Source organism: Erpetoichthys calabaricus, chromosome 1 (assembly GCF_900747795.2).
Source record: "Erpetoichthys calabaricus chromosome 1, fErpCal1.3, whole genome shotgun sequence".
Taxonomy (NCBI): Eukaryota; Metazoa; Chordata; class Cladistia; order Polypteriformes; family Polypteridae; genus Erpetoichthys; species Erpetoichthys calabaricus.
Genome location: NC_041394.2, coordinates 260,918,117 through 260,935,147, shown reverse-complemented (window position 1 = coordinate 260,935,147; position 17,031 = coordinate 260,918,117). Strand labels below are relative to the sequence as shown.

General features: G+C 37.6%; 1 protein-coding gene across 7 annotated transcripts in view; it reads right to left on the bottom strand.

Moving 5' to 3' along the window:
* Positions 1-17,031, bottom strand: part of LOC114661334 (suppressor of tumorigenicity 7 protein homolog) — a 260,621-nt gene that overhangs the window by 38,035 nt on the left and 205,555 nt on the right. For all 7 annotated transcript variants that reach the window (XM_028814557.2, XM_051928198.1, XM_028814550.2 and 4 more), the window contains 3 exons: positions 14,427-14,481; positions 12,588-12,703; positions 3,870-3,945 (listed from right to left, as the gene is read on the bottom strand). In XM_028814557.2, the coding sequence (XP_028670390.1) occupies positions 3,870-3,945; positions 12,588-12,703; positions 14,427-14,481 (247 nt within the window). The remainder of the gene's footprint in view (positions 1-3,869; positions 3,946-12,587; positions 12,704-14,426; positions 14,482-17,031) is intronic.

The following is a 17,031-nucleotide window of genomic DNA, read 5'->3' as shown; positions in this document are numbered from 1 at the left end:
AGCATGATGGTGGCAGCATCATGCTGTGGGGATGTTTTTCAGCGGCGACTAGTCAGGATAAAGGAAAGATGACTGCAGCAATGTACAGACACATCCTGGATGAAAACCTGCTCCAGAGCGCTCTTGACCTCAGACTGGTGTGACGGTTGATCTTTCAGCAGGACAACAACCCTAAGCACACAGCCAAGATATCAAAGGAGTGGCTTCAGGACAACTCTGTTCATGTCCTTGAGTGGCCCAGCCAGAGCCCAGACTTGAATCTGAATGAACATCTCTGGAGAGATGTGCACCGACGCTTCCCATCCAACCTGATGGAGCTTGAGAGGTGCTGCAAAGAGGAATGGGCGAAACTGGGCAAGAATAGGTGTGCCAAGCTTGTGGCATCATATTCAAAAAGACTTGAGGCTGTAAGTGCTGCCAAAAGTGCATCGACAAAGTATTGAGCAAAGGCTGTGAATACTTATGTACATGTGATTTCTCAGTTTTTTTTTTATTTTTAATAAATTTGTAAAAACCTCAAGTAAACTTTTTTCACATTGTCATTATGGGGTGTTGGGTGTAGAATTCTGAGGAAAAAAATGAATTTAATGCATTTTGGAATAAGGCTGTAACATAACAAAATGTGGAAAAAGTGATGTGCTGTGAATACTTTCCGGATGCACTGTATATTGGGAGAAGGATATTAAAGGATAGAGCTGCCAGGCAAGAGGAAAAGAGGAAGGCCTAAGAGAAGGTTTATGGATGTGGTGAGAGAGGACATGCAGGTGATGGGTGTAACAGAACAAGATGCCGAAGACAGAAAGATATGGAAGAAGATGATCCGCTGTGGCAACCCCTAACAGGAGCAAATAGCATTACCCCCTTTAAATTTAGTAGAAAGGGGAAAATACAATTGCAAGCAGTGTCAGAAATATGCAAGGGCATAGGGCAAAAATGCTCCTGACTTAATCATTTTTCCCATTAAACACAAGAGCAGGGGCAAAAATACTCCAGAAATTATTTACGTTACTAGTACTCATTTAACATGTATTTGTGACATTTCAGTTCCTTTTTTAATGCATCTCCTTCGCTCACCTTTGTGTACTGACTAATAAATATCCTTGTTCAAAAAATGGCCTGCTTCAATGAAAGACTAGCTATTGTGAAACTTGCAGCCTACCAACCATTAAAACATGACAGTGACACTGGTTCAAAACAGAAATGCATGCTTTCCAGATGTCTTGAATGTACTTCCCATCACAATAGCACCAGTGCTTCTGATAATCTCGTGAAGTGTATAGGAAACAAAAGATGAAAACACGGCTTTCCAGCATCAAGCAAGCAAGCAGCACAAGTCTGCATTTGCTGAGTGATGGTTAATCTCTGATGACCATTTATGAGTGGATGGATTCAGGCAGCTAATAGGCTGCCTTATGTTAGTAAGCCAGGTTGGAAACGTCTGTCAGTGGGTCACAAAGCATGGCCTGCTCTGTGACTGTGAGTCAAGTGCTCTGCAAGATAACAATCATCCTATCAGAGCAATGTGACTTTTAAATTGCTCAGACATGTCAGTCTGTTGCATTGGAACTTATTTATAGGAGCCAGGCTGCCGCCCAACATCTACCACCATTAAGCATGCCATCTGCCTTTCTTGTGGATGGTGAGTAGCTGTAGTGTTTCACTAACAGCGCCATGCATGGGCAAATGGAGACATTTCACAAAGATTTCACAGGATTAATGAACAAGTGTGAGCTTTGTATTAATGAACCAGAGGAAACTGTAGGCACACGTCAGTACCCATGCTCACTCACAAAACCATTACACTTCACTGGAATTCTCTCAGCAAACTATACACTGCTAGGTTACTGATGGTGCAATGTTCATACCATGGCAGGATCCAAGTGTGGTTCTGGCGGGCTGCAGTGAATGTTGCTTTTTGTTATAACCTAACTGCTTAATTAAAAGCTTTTTATAACTACTGAATTAATTACTACTAAAGCAACATTTCTTGACTTTATTTTTGTTAATTCACTTAAGATTCTCAATTCTTATTTGCTTGCTTTAGGCTTAAACTGCATTTACCATTTTCTTAACCTGCAGCTAATTTACAATTGCAAATGACAAATGAATATCTTACTAACTTACATACTTAACTACATTTAAATTACTAGTTCTCATACACAGTTTGAGGGTCCATTGTGGCTGCAGGTTCTAACCCCAAATTAAATTCTGTTCGTACCTTCATTCCAACCTTAACTAAGTCAGCTTTTATTTCCCAGCTGCCATTTTTTGGTGTCAATGTACAAACTACAAAACTGGGTTTGCTACTTTTTATTTAAATGTAGCAAGCATTTATGCATGTGACTTATTAGTTTTATCATTTCCACCACAATTTTCATTCTGCTCTTCCAGGTGTTGTGGTTATTTAGGCCATTAATCTACTAAAGCCCGCTAGCTGTAAGTATCTGCTGAATTTCAGCGCTGTTTATCCTTGTCTCTCCTCTACTCAGTGGTAGATATTATCGTTAGATTAAAATTAGGGGAGAAAACTCTACAGAAAAAGGTGAATTGACATGAAAATGATGCAAAGGAGATACCCATTTAAAACTAAGGCAGGAAATAAAAAAATTTGATATTTTCTATGAAGGCAAATCTCTATTTTAATTGCAGTACAAGAGAAGAAGAAAAAAGACCAGCTGATCAACCATGAGACCAGTTTGAGGTAAACTGACTCACTGACCGTGAAAATGGTTTACACAATAACCTGCGGCCACATGGCCCACTGGACTGAACTTGAGAAAAAACTGATCCAAAGTGGTCCCAATTAAAACGTTGCATGCTTATCACGAATCATCTGGTTTCATGAAATACACAGAAAGAAACACAAGAGGAAAAAGTGAAGGACTGACAGTTGCTAATCAGCTCTGGTTCACAAATCACTTGGATGATTTTGGTAGAAAAGGAAAATCTGCAATATAAAAATGATTTGACATGGCAGAATGAAAACACTAACAAGCCATAGAATTAAATAATACTTCTATTATCGGCAAGGGCTAGCTTCTACAGAATCCATCAGTGGCTGTTGCAATCCTTTAATTCCAAGAGGCAAGTGATGTGCACTGCATCTGCTGCCTGCATTTATATTAAGTCCTCGGCCATAAGGACACTATGGACCACTGTCTGAAATCCAGGGTTTTGAAACAAACCCAGAAACAAAGGATTACAATTTTAGTATTTTTCACAAAAATACTTTAGTAAAATAAACGTGGTAATTGTGACACAGAGGTATGCTAACAAGTGATTGTTGGCTGCTGGTGGCTCACTGCATCTTTGACTATCAGTCCTCTGTCTGGAACACAGAAGTACCAATGATTTATATAAAGCAGATTTTCTTTTGATCGCTTTTCATTTATATTTTAGTAATCAAAAATAAAGAAGAAAATAAACTGAACTTATACACTGCTTAAGTTATATCTTTTCTGCTATAGAGGAGAATAAATAGCTGTTTTCACAATTCTGATAAAGTAAAATATTATTTTGTGAAATGCCATTATTTGTCCCAGGATTTCAATGACTGAGGTCAAAAATGTCCCTTAAAAATATTTCCTACCATGACTGGAACGTACTATATTTAAATTATTGTAATTATTACAGTCCATGACTAAAATGTTTGAACAAATATATAAATGGGTAAGGATAAATGCAATAATTTCATTTTCAAAATATCTTTTTAATTCTTGTACTCTAGACCTTACATAACAGCATTAAAGCTCAGCATTTCCTTAGGCAACTGAGTGGGATGAAATAACAACAGACCTCTACCGAGTTTACATTACCAGGGTATTCTGCATAAAAACCAACAAACCTTTTATTAATGTATTGAGACTTACTCGTTTAACTCTAAGGCTTCATGTGCTGCAGAGATTCGAGCTTGAGGATTTCTTTCTCTCCAGGCTTTCTGCATTACTGATAAAAAAAAGATCAAAGATGCAGGGTATGGGAATTAAAATTAACAAAAGTACAAACATTTTATATGTTTTAGCTCAAGAACACCTATAGTACAAAACAGAACAGAACAATAAATATTACAGTTGAGTAAACAAACGTTGTCAAGTTGCCATTTAACAAATCAAACACATTTGTCTGTTCTTTCTGTGGTGTGTTAGCATTAAGTACATTATGGTCTGATGCCATTTTGTACTACTTACACATTCACACAAACACACAACATAATTCACATCCGGTAAGGCCTGAAATGTCTTCTGACAATCTACAATGCCAAATTTTAATATGTGGAATGGTAAGACCAATGGCTGAAATTAATGTACCATCCTCCTTGGCATAGAAAAACTTGAGGACATTTATATCACATACAGTAATTTTTTGTATATACAGGAGATTGATAAAAACTGCAGATACCTTGGCTCCGCTGAACGCACCAAAACTTGCATTCAGAGCTAGTTTACAACTTCAAACTCATGTAACTCTCCGCTGCACCAACAGCCAAACTATTACGATCAGTTCAATTAATGCCAAGTCTGTGCAATGGTCACATACAAAAGTCTGAGGAATTTCTTAAGTTTTTTTACAAATGAAAACTAAAAATATGAGATCTAGAAAAATCCATAACTAGTAGTATCATAGGCATCTCAGTTCACCTCCATTATATTCGCTTAAATAAAAAATAGGGCAACTGAATGGATTCAACAAGTTTGTACCCATGAGATTTTAGCATTACGCAGCCTATACTGGTGATTGACTTAATGGTAATATCAGTACTGGACAGAAATGTTAGGACACAGAGTTCTGAAAAGGACAATATTTAGAGAATTGTTTGGTGTTTAGAAAAACTCCAGTAATTGTGTATTTCACACAAAAATTTTATTTATTATGATACAAAAACCAGGGTGTTTAATGGTTTTACCAATTTATCGTTTCTCTTCCACTAAAACCAGGAACCAAAACAGCCTGGCAAGCAAGAATAGAAAATAGCCACTGTTTACACCGTGACTGCAACCAGCACACCATGTTTTTTGGTAATTAACAACCAAGCAGATAAGAAGGGAATAACTGCAGTGTTAACTTTCTGTTTGCTGCTTTCTAGGCTTACTTTAGTTTTTATTTTCATTTCGCTCTACAAACTTTTTTATTTTGTGTTAAATTTCTACATTATGCTGATCACTGTCATATTCTTGAACAGCAGTCTATGGTAGATTGTCCTTCTGACTCCATTTTGCACAAAAAACAAGTATTTTACAAAACCAAAAATAAAACAACTATAGTGACTTGTTAAAAATAACACCCATAGCAACAAGGCTTGAAATGCAGTCCTGTTGCTATGAAATTTGATATGTAATTTTTTACAAGTACAGTAAAACCTTGATTATCCATCATTCAATTAACTGTCAGTCTCCTTTAACCATCAGGGCAAAAAAAAAAAAAAAAAACAGCATCGCACATGCCGGCATCAACCTATTACTACTACCGCACAATAGGCTGCAAGCTCTGCACACTGGAAGAACTCGTCCTTTTGCTAGCAAATAGTGTTTTTCCCCAGCACCACATGTCACGCCACATTTCGAAATCACAGTATCAATTACATACTTTCAATTTTAATAGCGCTTTGTAGCTTTTCTCTTTTGTTATTTTTAATCTGCTATACATTGGTATATTCGATAAACGAATGTGTGTGGTATTGGAATTATCACAAAAAATTGAAGTTATTAAACATTTACTAAATTGCTAAAGTGCATCAAGTATTGCTTCAATTCATGGAGTAGGAAGAACAACAGTGAATGATATAAAGCCTGATGCCGACAAAATTGAAAAACATGTTGAAATGGAAACAACAGAATCTAATGTTATTCTGTGTTCTTCTGTATTGGAATTTTCTTTAAAAATTCTGTTATGTTTTGTTAATATATTATGACATGGAGGCAGCTTGTGATGTGCTATGTGGGAGCAGAAAGGGTGGAATGCTGTGTAAGTGAAGAGGTTCTGCTCTGTAATGGGAGGGGACACACCTCTTAGGAGATGAGTGACAGGAGAAGTTAGGAGAAAAAGGAAGGTGTGGTGGAAGGAAGTTTTGAGTAGCAAATCTGAAGACAATAAGCAGGAGTGTGCCGTATAGAGATAAAAAGAAAGCAAGTGGTACGAGATAAACTGATTGGTAGGGAAAGCTTTCTTTTACTGTTTTGGAGGTGTGCTCTGTAACCCGTAACCCAGATAATGGAGTATAAGACAGGGCACCGTTTGTTACAGAACAAAGACTCCAACTAAAACGCAGACAACGCCAGTACCTCTGAGTTGAATTATATTATATGTGTTAATTAATTTTAATACTATTGTTTGTTAATATAGTTTTGTTTTGTAAATAAACACAACCTTTTTCTAAACTAATGTACTGTATATCATTTTTAAAGTAGCTGCTATGTTATCTGTCTTTTTCTGTTTTCTGTAACATCCTTGGTCCTGACGGATAATCAAGGTTTTACTGTATATACTTAAATATGTAACAATGAATTATTAAAACATAAAGAAAAGGACTGAGCATAACTAAACGGCTAACTAAATGTAGCTTAAAGCTTGAGCAGGTGAGGTCTGCCTCATCTTAGAGAAACCACCTGAATTTCCAAGGTTAGAATGTAGTAAATGAGTAATGAACATCCCTCTAGAAAGCAAGGATAAACTAATAGTAAAGCCCAAACACCTCTCGTATGAAGTGACACTAAGAATATGCAGAACATCCCTATCAACGAGGCAGCATTCAGATAAATGGGAGAGTCACAAAATGTTTGAATGGAATAATAAAAGTTCTGCATATTAAAAGTCAGATGAGGTAATGTTAATAGAAAAGTATACAAGCAGATGAATCGTTTAATTGCTCACTCCATGGACTGAGGCATTTGTGCATGATCTGTGTAAATAAAGAAACATTGTATATTCTCATTTGGGCTCCGTGACTGTGTTCTTTGAAGACAGAGGACATTTTTTTCCATGACTCTGCCTGCAGAAAAACATAACATACCACTAATCATTGATGACAGCTTCACCAAAGCCTCGACAAGGTCTTTTTCTCAGGTCAGCCTAAGTTCTTTATACTGAGCATATACCATATTTCACAGGTTGTTCCAAAAAACCTTTAGGAAATCAAGACAATGAAAATAAAGCTAGAATCATGCTTGGCCTTATTCTGCCTGGTTCCTGTTAGTGGAAAAGCAACTGTGTGTTGTGAAAGAAACTCTTTGAGAGCACTTTAGATTTTCTGGGTTTCTATTTGAACATCTCACCCAAGTGACATGAATGCAATGTCTGTTTATTTAAAAAATAGGACACATACTATGGTACTTTGGCATTTCTTTACTGAACACACTGCCTAAAAATCTAATGTCTGACAGCTTTGTGATATCTTGTAGGTTACAGATCATGCTACGGCATTTCATTAGGATGGAGGTCAGAACTCTGATTTGGACATTCTAAAATGTGCATTTTTTTTTTATTTTTTTTATTCATGCCACTTCTGTGTCTGGAGTCGGTATCAAGCTGTACAACCCAACATCTTTTGAGCTTCATGTATGACTAATGCCATGATACTTTTCTGAAAAGCAGCCCTCCATCATGCTTCACAGTTAAGATGAAATTTTACTTTTAGTATACAGTATTTCATTTCCCCATCACACATAACGCTGTTAGGTTTAAAAAAATTTTTTTGCTTGAGTACTGTGAAATGTTAAGGTAGGCAGCATTATTTTTGTTTGAGATCAGCCATTTCCTACACGATAACCTTGTATGAAAATCAGTCTTATTCATGATTTTTCTTCTCACTGACAAGCGCAAGACATTTGTGCAGATATTTAGTTGTCATCTGGGCAAATGTTATCAGGCAGGAACAAACTTTGGGCACTAAAATGGTCAAACACAAGTAAGACGGATTAACAAGACTGACACTTCATAAACTATATAACATTTAACAGAAATGGCAAATGTCTGCTAAAATCTGCAAGGGCAAACACTTTTGTTTTTCTCTATCAAGTGATATCGCCTTCTTATGTATAGGTCCTTTATGGTATTTAATATTTAACAGGGACCTTAAGTATTCAGGATATAGTATGCTAGATGGAACAACTTTACTTAAAACAAAACAAGCAATGAATTAAGGCTTGTGATTTTCTTCAGAAAACAGAAAGACTAAACAACCAGAGAGACCAGGGCTATTGCACAGAAATTCAGAGCATGATTAAGGTTGTGACGCCAGTCACGTCTTTCCAGACGACTGTGTCTTCAGTACTTGCACTCTGATGGGTGCTGTGAACCGTGTTCAGTGAATGCTGGCAATCCAGCTGAAAGCTGCAAAAAGCAGCAGTGTGCATGCCAGGCTCAAGAGGACCACTCTCATCCACAGAAGACTGATCAATTCTGTCAGCTTGCCTTCAAATTTTTGTTTATGCCTCTTATATTTAAACATTAATTACTGTACTTGAATAATATTGGAAGTTAACTATAACACATTTATTGAAGAAGTTCTTCACTACATCATTAAAACTGAGGACCCAGAACACACAAGGAGTTCAAAATGTTACTAAGACAACTAGACAAAACTGAATGAATCTGTTATTCAATAAAGATCATGGCATCTGTCAGAAATTATATTTAACTGAAGAATTTAAGAGTGAATAATATAGTAATTTCAACTTTACCAGTTAGAAGTTTGAAATAGACAAGCAGTCAGGCAGTACTGGAGGCCAGTTTCAAGAAATATTCACTCAGTAATAAATACTCATCCATCCATTTATTTACTGAACCCACATTAATCCAATATCATTAGCATAAAGAGCAGGCAAAACCTCTGGGGAACACAGGAAAGGGCACTGGCAGGGGATTACAAACTCCACGGAACTTACACAGTATAAATTACAGGTGACATGTTGGTTTAATGTTTAAGGAAATCTTTAAGGGAATATTTGACTGTTAAGTAAAACTTTGAATAAGCATATGCCTTTATTGTTTAAGTAAGAGATTTATTAAGAATGTTAATGATGTGAAGGTCAATATCAGCTGCTGAACCACACTGCAATATTATAGCAGTATGTTACTTTGATGGTGTGGAGTGGCCTATGTCCAGTGTTCACAGATATCACTTTTTTATGATGCCTTGTAACCAAACCCTTCTGAACAGCTACAGATAGCTGTGTATGCAGAAGGATAATACTAAGTACTACATAACTGATATCTAAAATCAAGTGTTTTTACTCCATTCCATGCAGCTAACATTACTTAAAAATAACTACAACAAGTTTTATGAATTATATATACAGGCAGTCCCCGGGTTACGTATAAGATAGGGACTGTAGGTTTGTACTTAAGTTGAATTTGTATGCAAGTCAGAACAGGTACATTATTTTAATAAATGCTATTGTTGACCTACTGTAACCAAGTGCTCTGCCAATGAACGATGGAGTTTGACCTCTTTCTGACCTTTTTATTATTTCTACTTTATTTTCTGTGGTGATGGTTATTCTCTTCTTTACTGTATCACCAGCACTTGCATCAGAATTGTGTTTCAGAGACATTGTTGAAGGGTGAAGACAAAATGTTAAGATGAGCTCTTTTGCACAGCACTGTACACACTATCACAGTAGGAAGGCACCCCTCGTCAGCACGTGTGGTGTACTGATGAGAGACGACTTCCTGCTATGTATATAACAGTACAAGCAGGCTTGCTATTGAGAATGAATGGGGGCAGCGAGGGGCGGTTCACCACCCACCCACCACATAGTCACCTCCACTACAGTATGCAGCCTGCAGCGTGCATCCGCCCACCGAGAACGAACACGGTGTGGCCAAAAGCGTGTAGTGAACTGCCCACCACCGCCCCCATTCAACAGGAAGCTACACGAAGCACACTACAATGTAGTGAACGCCGCCCCGTTCACCCTCAATGGCCTTCATTCAGCCACAACCGGGTCACCATTTTCAGCATTACCAGCCACCCACTGAAAACGATTCGGGGGGAGCCGTGTGTAGTGGGCGGGCAGTGAAACGCCCTACACCGCTCCATCCAGCCTGCATCCAGTCAGGAGCAGTAGCTGCGGTGGCGTAGTGGGCGGACAACAAACCGCCCCATTAAGCCTCCGTCCTGCACACAAACGATAGCTGTGGCCCCAGTGACTATGGACCACCGTTCACCGCTCGCTTGCCGCCAGGAGCCACCCAAGGGACACAACACTGCATGAGTAGCGAAATCGCACCCCTCCAGCCACTACTTCTAGTGTCCTCTGGCCAAAGATGACGGAGCGGCAGTTAATGAGGTGCATGCATCACAGCTGCGGCCTCGTTTGTAAGTCATAGGTCAAGTGTCCGTAACCTGGGGACTACCTGTACTGTATTTCTGACAATATTTGTTAAAATTACATATGTAATTTAATTAGAATATTATATTTATTAAAGAATTATCATCATCTTTCATGATCTTCCAAAACCCCCAAAAAGCATAACCTACTACAACATTACCATACTATGTCCAGAATTCCAAAATAAGCAATGGTTTTATCTGTCAAAGTGGTCCAAAAGTTCAGCTGGGGCTACTTCACACCTAAGACAGTAAAGATGTAGAACACCTTACTGTGACTGTTTTCTTTTTTTTATTGAGTCAAGCCAAATTTGTCTATTTAAGAACTTTGTGTTTTAGGGGTTCTGGAAGGGCATTTGTTTGTTAGCAGAAAAAAAAAAAAATCTTTGAGCTTCTACAATGCCTAAATTTGCCCTTTGGGTTCAATAATGTATAAATAATATTTTATTGTCTGGAAGCCTGACAACATCTTTTGATTTCCTTTGAATTTTCCATTGCTGTCTTGATATTGTGTAATTTAAACTGATTACCTTCCCAATTTCCTTTAACAAATTAGAATTAGTGCTATGTGGATTGTTCCTTCATTCTTCCTTTTTAGTTCATATGTCTGACTTACTCATGCAAGATTGTTTCTCTAAGTTTAAAATGATCACTCCAGTTCATAAGTCCATCATATGTATCTGATCCTATATATACAGTATCATAGCAGCACGCAAGCCTTAATTATCATAAACACATACACAAACACTCATATACAGTATAAATTATGTATATAAACTCTTCAAAAAAATTCAATGTCTAGGCATGCTCCTGATGAGACAGTTGATAGTATAATAGGGATCTCTTCCCAGACGTGGATCAGGGCATCAGTGAGCTCCTAGACAGTCTGTGGTCCTACTTGGAGGTGTCTGAGGTACAGATACATAACATCCCAAAGGTTCCCAATTGGATTTAGGTCTGGAGAACATGCAGGGATACCAGTCAATGGTATCAATGCCTTCATCATCTGGGAACTACCTACACACTCTGGCCACATGAGGTTAGACATTGCTCTGCACTAGGAGGAACCCATGGCCCACTGCACCAGCATAAGGTCTGACAATGGCTCTGAGGATTTTATCCCAATACTGGACAGCAGTCATGGTACCATTGCCTAGCATGTGGACCCTCCAAGGTATGCCTCTCCAGACCATCACTGACCCACCACCAAAACCGGTCATGCTGGATGCTGTTGCAGGCTGCAAACATTCTCCATGGCGTCTCCACACTCTTTCACGTCAGTCACACGTGCCAGCTGTGAAACTTCTCTCATCTATGAGGAGAATGGGCCGCCAAAGGCAGAGCTGCCAATTGTGGTATTCTCTGGTGAATGCCAATCGCGCCACATGGTGATGCGCTGCAAGCACAGGTCCTGCTGAAGGATGTCAGGCCCTCATACCACCCTCATGGAGTCTGTTTCTGACAGTCTGGTCAGAAACATGCACACCAGTAGCCAGTTGAAGGTCATTATGGAGGGCTCTGGCAGTGCTCCTCCTGTTCCTCCTTGCACAAAAGAGCAGATACCGGTCCTCCTGATAGGTTGATGCCCTTCTATGGTCTTATCCAGCTGTCCATGTGTAACGGCCCATCTTCTGGTATCTTCTCCATGCTCTTGAGACTGTGCTGGGAGACACAGCAAACCTTGCAATGGCACATATGGATGTTATATCCTGGAGGAGATGGACTACTTGTACAACCTAAATTGGCTGCAGGTACCACCTCATGTTACCAGTAGTGACAAGGACACTAGCAAAATGCAAAACTAGAGAAAAGACCGTCAGGAAAAATATGGAGAGAGGAACTGTCCACGGCCACCACCTTCTAAACAATTCCCTTTTGTGGGTTGTCTTTCTGTGGCCTCTCCTGTGCACCTGTTGTCACTTTTCATTTGCACCAAAGCAGGTGAAGTTGATTCACAATCGCTTGTGCTTCCTAACTGCACAAATTGATATCCTGAAGCTTAACTGACTTGGTGTTAGACTGTGATGATTAAATGTTCCCTTAGTTTTTTTTGAGCAGTACAGTTTTATAGGGTCATTATTGTTTTATATACCGATTACAATGAAGTATACATATACAAAAATTAATTAGAAATCAATAAGGTTCAATCTATTTACAGGACTGTCTTCTAAAAAGCCTCTTCACTGAACAGTGTATCTAATTTAAAAAGCATTGCTTGGTTACTAAGAATGATTTTTACAATATTAAAAAGAAAACTTACTAGCATCTGCTGGCCTCATATGGTCTGTGTCACATGTGAAAAATGTCTGGTGATCTTGGGCTGAAAGATTCATATCATAATATGTGAGAGGCTCTCTTCCAGTAACCCATGTATACCTATAAGGTGGGAAAACATTTTTTTATCAGTATTCTTATGGTTTTATCTGTGAAAGAGAGTGGCTGCATTACATCAATTTAAACATATAAAAATTACTAGAAAACATGCTTAAGGGTGTCAAAAAAAAAAAAAAAAAGTGCTTGCATTTGCTGCCCAGATTAATTCCCCTTAAACATATTTAAAAAGACTGGGGACCTCACGTATAACACCATGCATAGAATTCACACTAAAACATGGCGTACGGACAAAAGTTGAAATGTACATACACACAAAAAAAATCCAGATGCATAAATCTGTGTGTACGTCAAGTTTCATGCACTTCCCCTTTACAAATCCCAACAAACATGAAATTTAATACATGTGCCTACAACCGCTCCTTGACTCCTCCCAGAATTTTGCATATTTTAATATGCAAATCAATATAAATAATCACCTTACATTCAGTGTTTGGTTAAAAATCAATGAAAAAGGCACATGAAAGAAGGAAGAATTTCAGTGAATGAAAAGTGGAGGCAAGGGAAAAACGTATTATTTGGTGGCTTACTCAGTGGTATAAGCTACAAAAGCATGGTGGTCACACTTGAAAGTTCAAGCTCAAAGTTGCACAGTGCCCAAAAGAAAAAAAAAGTGGTCAGATATCACAATCAATGTTATAAGTTGAGTCGCAGCGGACCCTCTCTTATTCTGTTTCAGACAATATTACAAAAGCTGACCCCCATGCCATGCTCAGACGGTGATGGTGTTGCTCTGCCAAGCCCATCTGCACACACACACACCTCTGCCTTGGAAACTGCTGGGAGGTCATTTGGCTGTGTGCTAACGTATGCTGTTCTGGAGTTACAAAATTCAACAGTGGATGCTGTAAGAGATGTGGCCAATGAACTAAGGGATATAAGGGCTGTACTACAAGATATTGACCACGAATTAAACAAATTCATTAAAAAATAAATGCTGCATCTGATTACCTGTTTTTACATTCTACTAATTACATTCAAACGAAGTTGTAATGCTGTCCAACTTGGATGATCATTTGGTGGGCCAGGTTCATCATAGTGCATCTCTTCAGGTAAATGCTTGCACACTGCAACACACTTTCTGTGCACTATAGAGTAGCACATAAATAGAGTGGAAATACTTTCTATTTTCAAAATCAAATTCATTTTCTGAAAATGACTCACTATCCTTAAAAGGACTGCTTGCGTTTTGCTGCACTAGTTGGAAAAAACACTTGCAACTGTGCAGAGCTGCCATTTTTATAGGTTCTCCAGCTATATATGATGTAATGCCTCAAAACTCATTCTTTTGGTGATTCATCCCTGGGTGATGTAACTTGTCCAACACCATTGCAATAGCAATATGCGTGCAGTTGACTGTTCAGATTACATTTGGAAAGCCGGACGTTGCTGCGAATTGCACTTTTATGTTTTCCAGTTTAACCAGTGTAAGGAAATCTTATCTATCTGGATGGTAAGTTTTTCTATTCTGTAAACTATATTTTTTTAAGCATGTCATATTCTTAATGATCCGCTGTGGCAACCCATAACAGGAGCAGCCGAAAGAAAAAGATTCTTCATGATTCATACGGACCATAAACTTTTTTCTAAAATCAATTTAATTTCAGAACACCTCTTGATAAACTGTCTTCAAAATAATGTAGAAGCTTAAACAATAAACACACAGTTATCTTGAACTTCCATGAAAAACAAATGTAATTACTCTCACCGGTTGTATTCTGCTCCTCTAAATAAATTTAACGGGTTTCGCCACACTTTACATTCTGCAAGAAACAAAAACATTATTAAATTTTTATTAAAAAAATGTTTACCCTGATTAATCCATTAAAAATATTCCAGGTCAGGCAGAATCTCAAAAAAAAAAATCTCTTTTATCTGTCCGTGTTCAAAATGAACTTAATCCAGCTTTCCAGAAATACTGGTGCAAAGCAGCAACCAATCCTGGATAGAGTGGCAGGGACAGTCCACTCTTGTGTTTATCTTGTTGGTATCCTGTGGTGGCATATGCTGCCACTGCTCTAATGCTAAGCAGCTATTCTTATTAAATTACACAGCACATAATTACTAATACTATAGAATGCTTAACATGCACTGGAAAGCCAGTTTATCTTGATAACTAGTATTTTGTCTGATATTGACTATGATATTGCATGTAAAACCAAACCATGGATCCCCCCAAAGTTTATTTTCTCCAAGAATGCTATTGAGTAGAACTTTTACTTTCATTCTCTCCCATTATCAACTGACTTTATTTATGTTGTAACATTAATAGACCTAAAATTCATGATTTATATTATTCATAATGAAACTTTTTTTGTAAGGTGTGTTTGGTGTTAATTTATGGATCTGTGTATGGTTCAGTTATTTCTGTCATTCCAGTATATCTGGCAGGCAGCTACTCAATAATTTGATCAAAAAATTGAATTATATGCCACACACACTCATCCCAGGCCAATTTAAGGTCACCAATTAACCTAAAACACATACACAGCATCAGCATTAGGCAGACAAACTGAAGGACCCTGATAAACACCCACACAAATTTGAGGAGACTGTCCAAATTTAAGGACATATGATGCAGAAGCACTAACCACTGCACCATCAGTAATAAACGGTCTCTCAGGTTATGGTTATTAATTTGCTTTTAATATCAAAGTATATTTTTGTAATTATGAAAACCTTTTTTTAAAATGCAAACAAAGCTCAGCATAAAGGCGTGTTAATGTCAGGTAAGAAATGTCAAGCTAGTATTAGTTTAGGGGGTGTGCACACTAAAAAAATTCTTTTTTTTTTTTTTCACTAAACTGTTGCTGATTTGTTTTCACCTTCTTTGTATAGATTGCAATTTTGCAATAACGATGGAATAGTTTCGGAAAGGTTTTATCTTGTTTTCATTTCTTAGTACACAAAATCTGTGATTTTGGTAGACTTTTTGTACTTTTTATATCCACTGTTTATGAGTAGAAAGCCCCCATCTAAAACAGCAAATAAAACAAAAAAGGTTCAGCAGAGCACAGACTCAACATGTTTACATCTGAATTGCATTCATGAGTTCTTCTCTTTATATGAAAAACTAAACTAATCCTTTGAGTTATAGGAGGTGAACTGAGATTTTTTTAGGGCGAGATAAATGCATCTTTTTGAAAGTAGTGTGGTGTAGGATATTACATACAATTATTTAATAGCACATTATTTTCTTATATCAGGTATTATTCCAAACATTGGCATAAAGGATTTAGGATTTCTTTCAGGAGATAAACCATTTTAGGTCAAAATATTTGTGTAAGTGTAGGTATTCCCAAAACATGTAACCTAGCGATGCAGGCACTGGATGACACTGGTCATAAAGTCTGATCTTGACCTGGGTACATTTTAGACAATTTTAGATGACAGATATATGGAAATAATCAACAATGTTGATCTAGAATGCATTTTTTTTAAATGGCTGAGTCCCATTTCTTTCCCAAAACTGTAATTGAGAGATCCCCTGTACAACATTCCCTGAAATCATTAATGAGTACATCCCTTGACATTTTTTCCATATACCCTGGAGGTGCTGTCTGAATTTTTGTCCACACTAACCAATATCACTTCAGGAATAGATATAGGAATGGGACACTTGGGTAGATTGCTGAAACAGGTGATTATTAAGTGTTGGGGCAAAAGATAAGAGCTTCTCTGCCTTGAAATTTCTCCAACACTGGTTCCACATTTTAATAAATTGTCAACCAATTGATTGCTATAAATTGACAATAATTAATATTGATGACTGTGGTGGGTTGGCACCCTGCCCGGGATTGGTTCCCTGCCTTGTGCCCTGTGTTGGCTGGATTGGCTCCAGCAGACCCCCGTGACCCTGTGTTCGGATTCAGCGGGGTGGAAAATAGATGGATGGATAATATTGATGAAGGCACACAGCAAAGCATATTGAGGAGATCTTGAGCAAGATTTCCTTTCTACTGCTAACCAAGCAGGTTTAGTTATTTGGACCTGTCTAATATTTTAGTGTAGAAATATTTACAGGCCATTAACAGAACTGAAAGTTAAGTGGTGCCAGTTGCATTTTTAATGTATTTGCAAATTTAATGTATGCCCATTTTAAATTCCAGAAAAATATGTTACAATTGAGTCTAACTTCTTAAAGAAGAAATTTTTTAAATGTTTGTGTATAGGATGTTTTCAAAGAGATTTATTAATTTTGATACAATAAGGTGCAGGACGGACCATCTATTAAAATCTTGTTTGACGTTTTTTGTCATATTGCCAAAAACTAAGTTGAAAGAGATCTTTATATTTTCTTATAATAATTATCC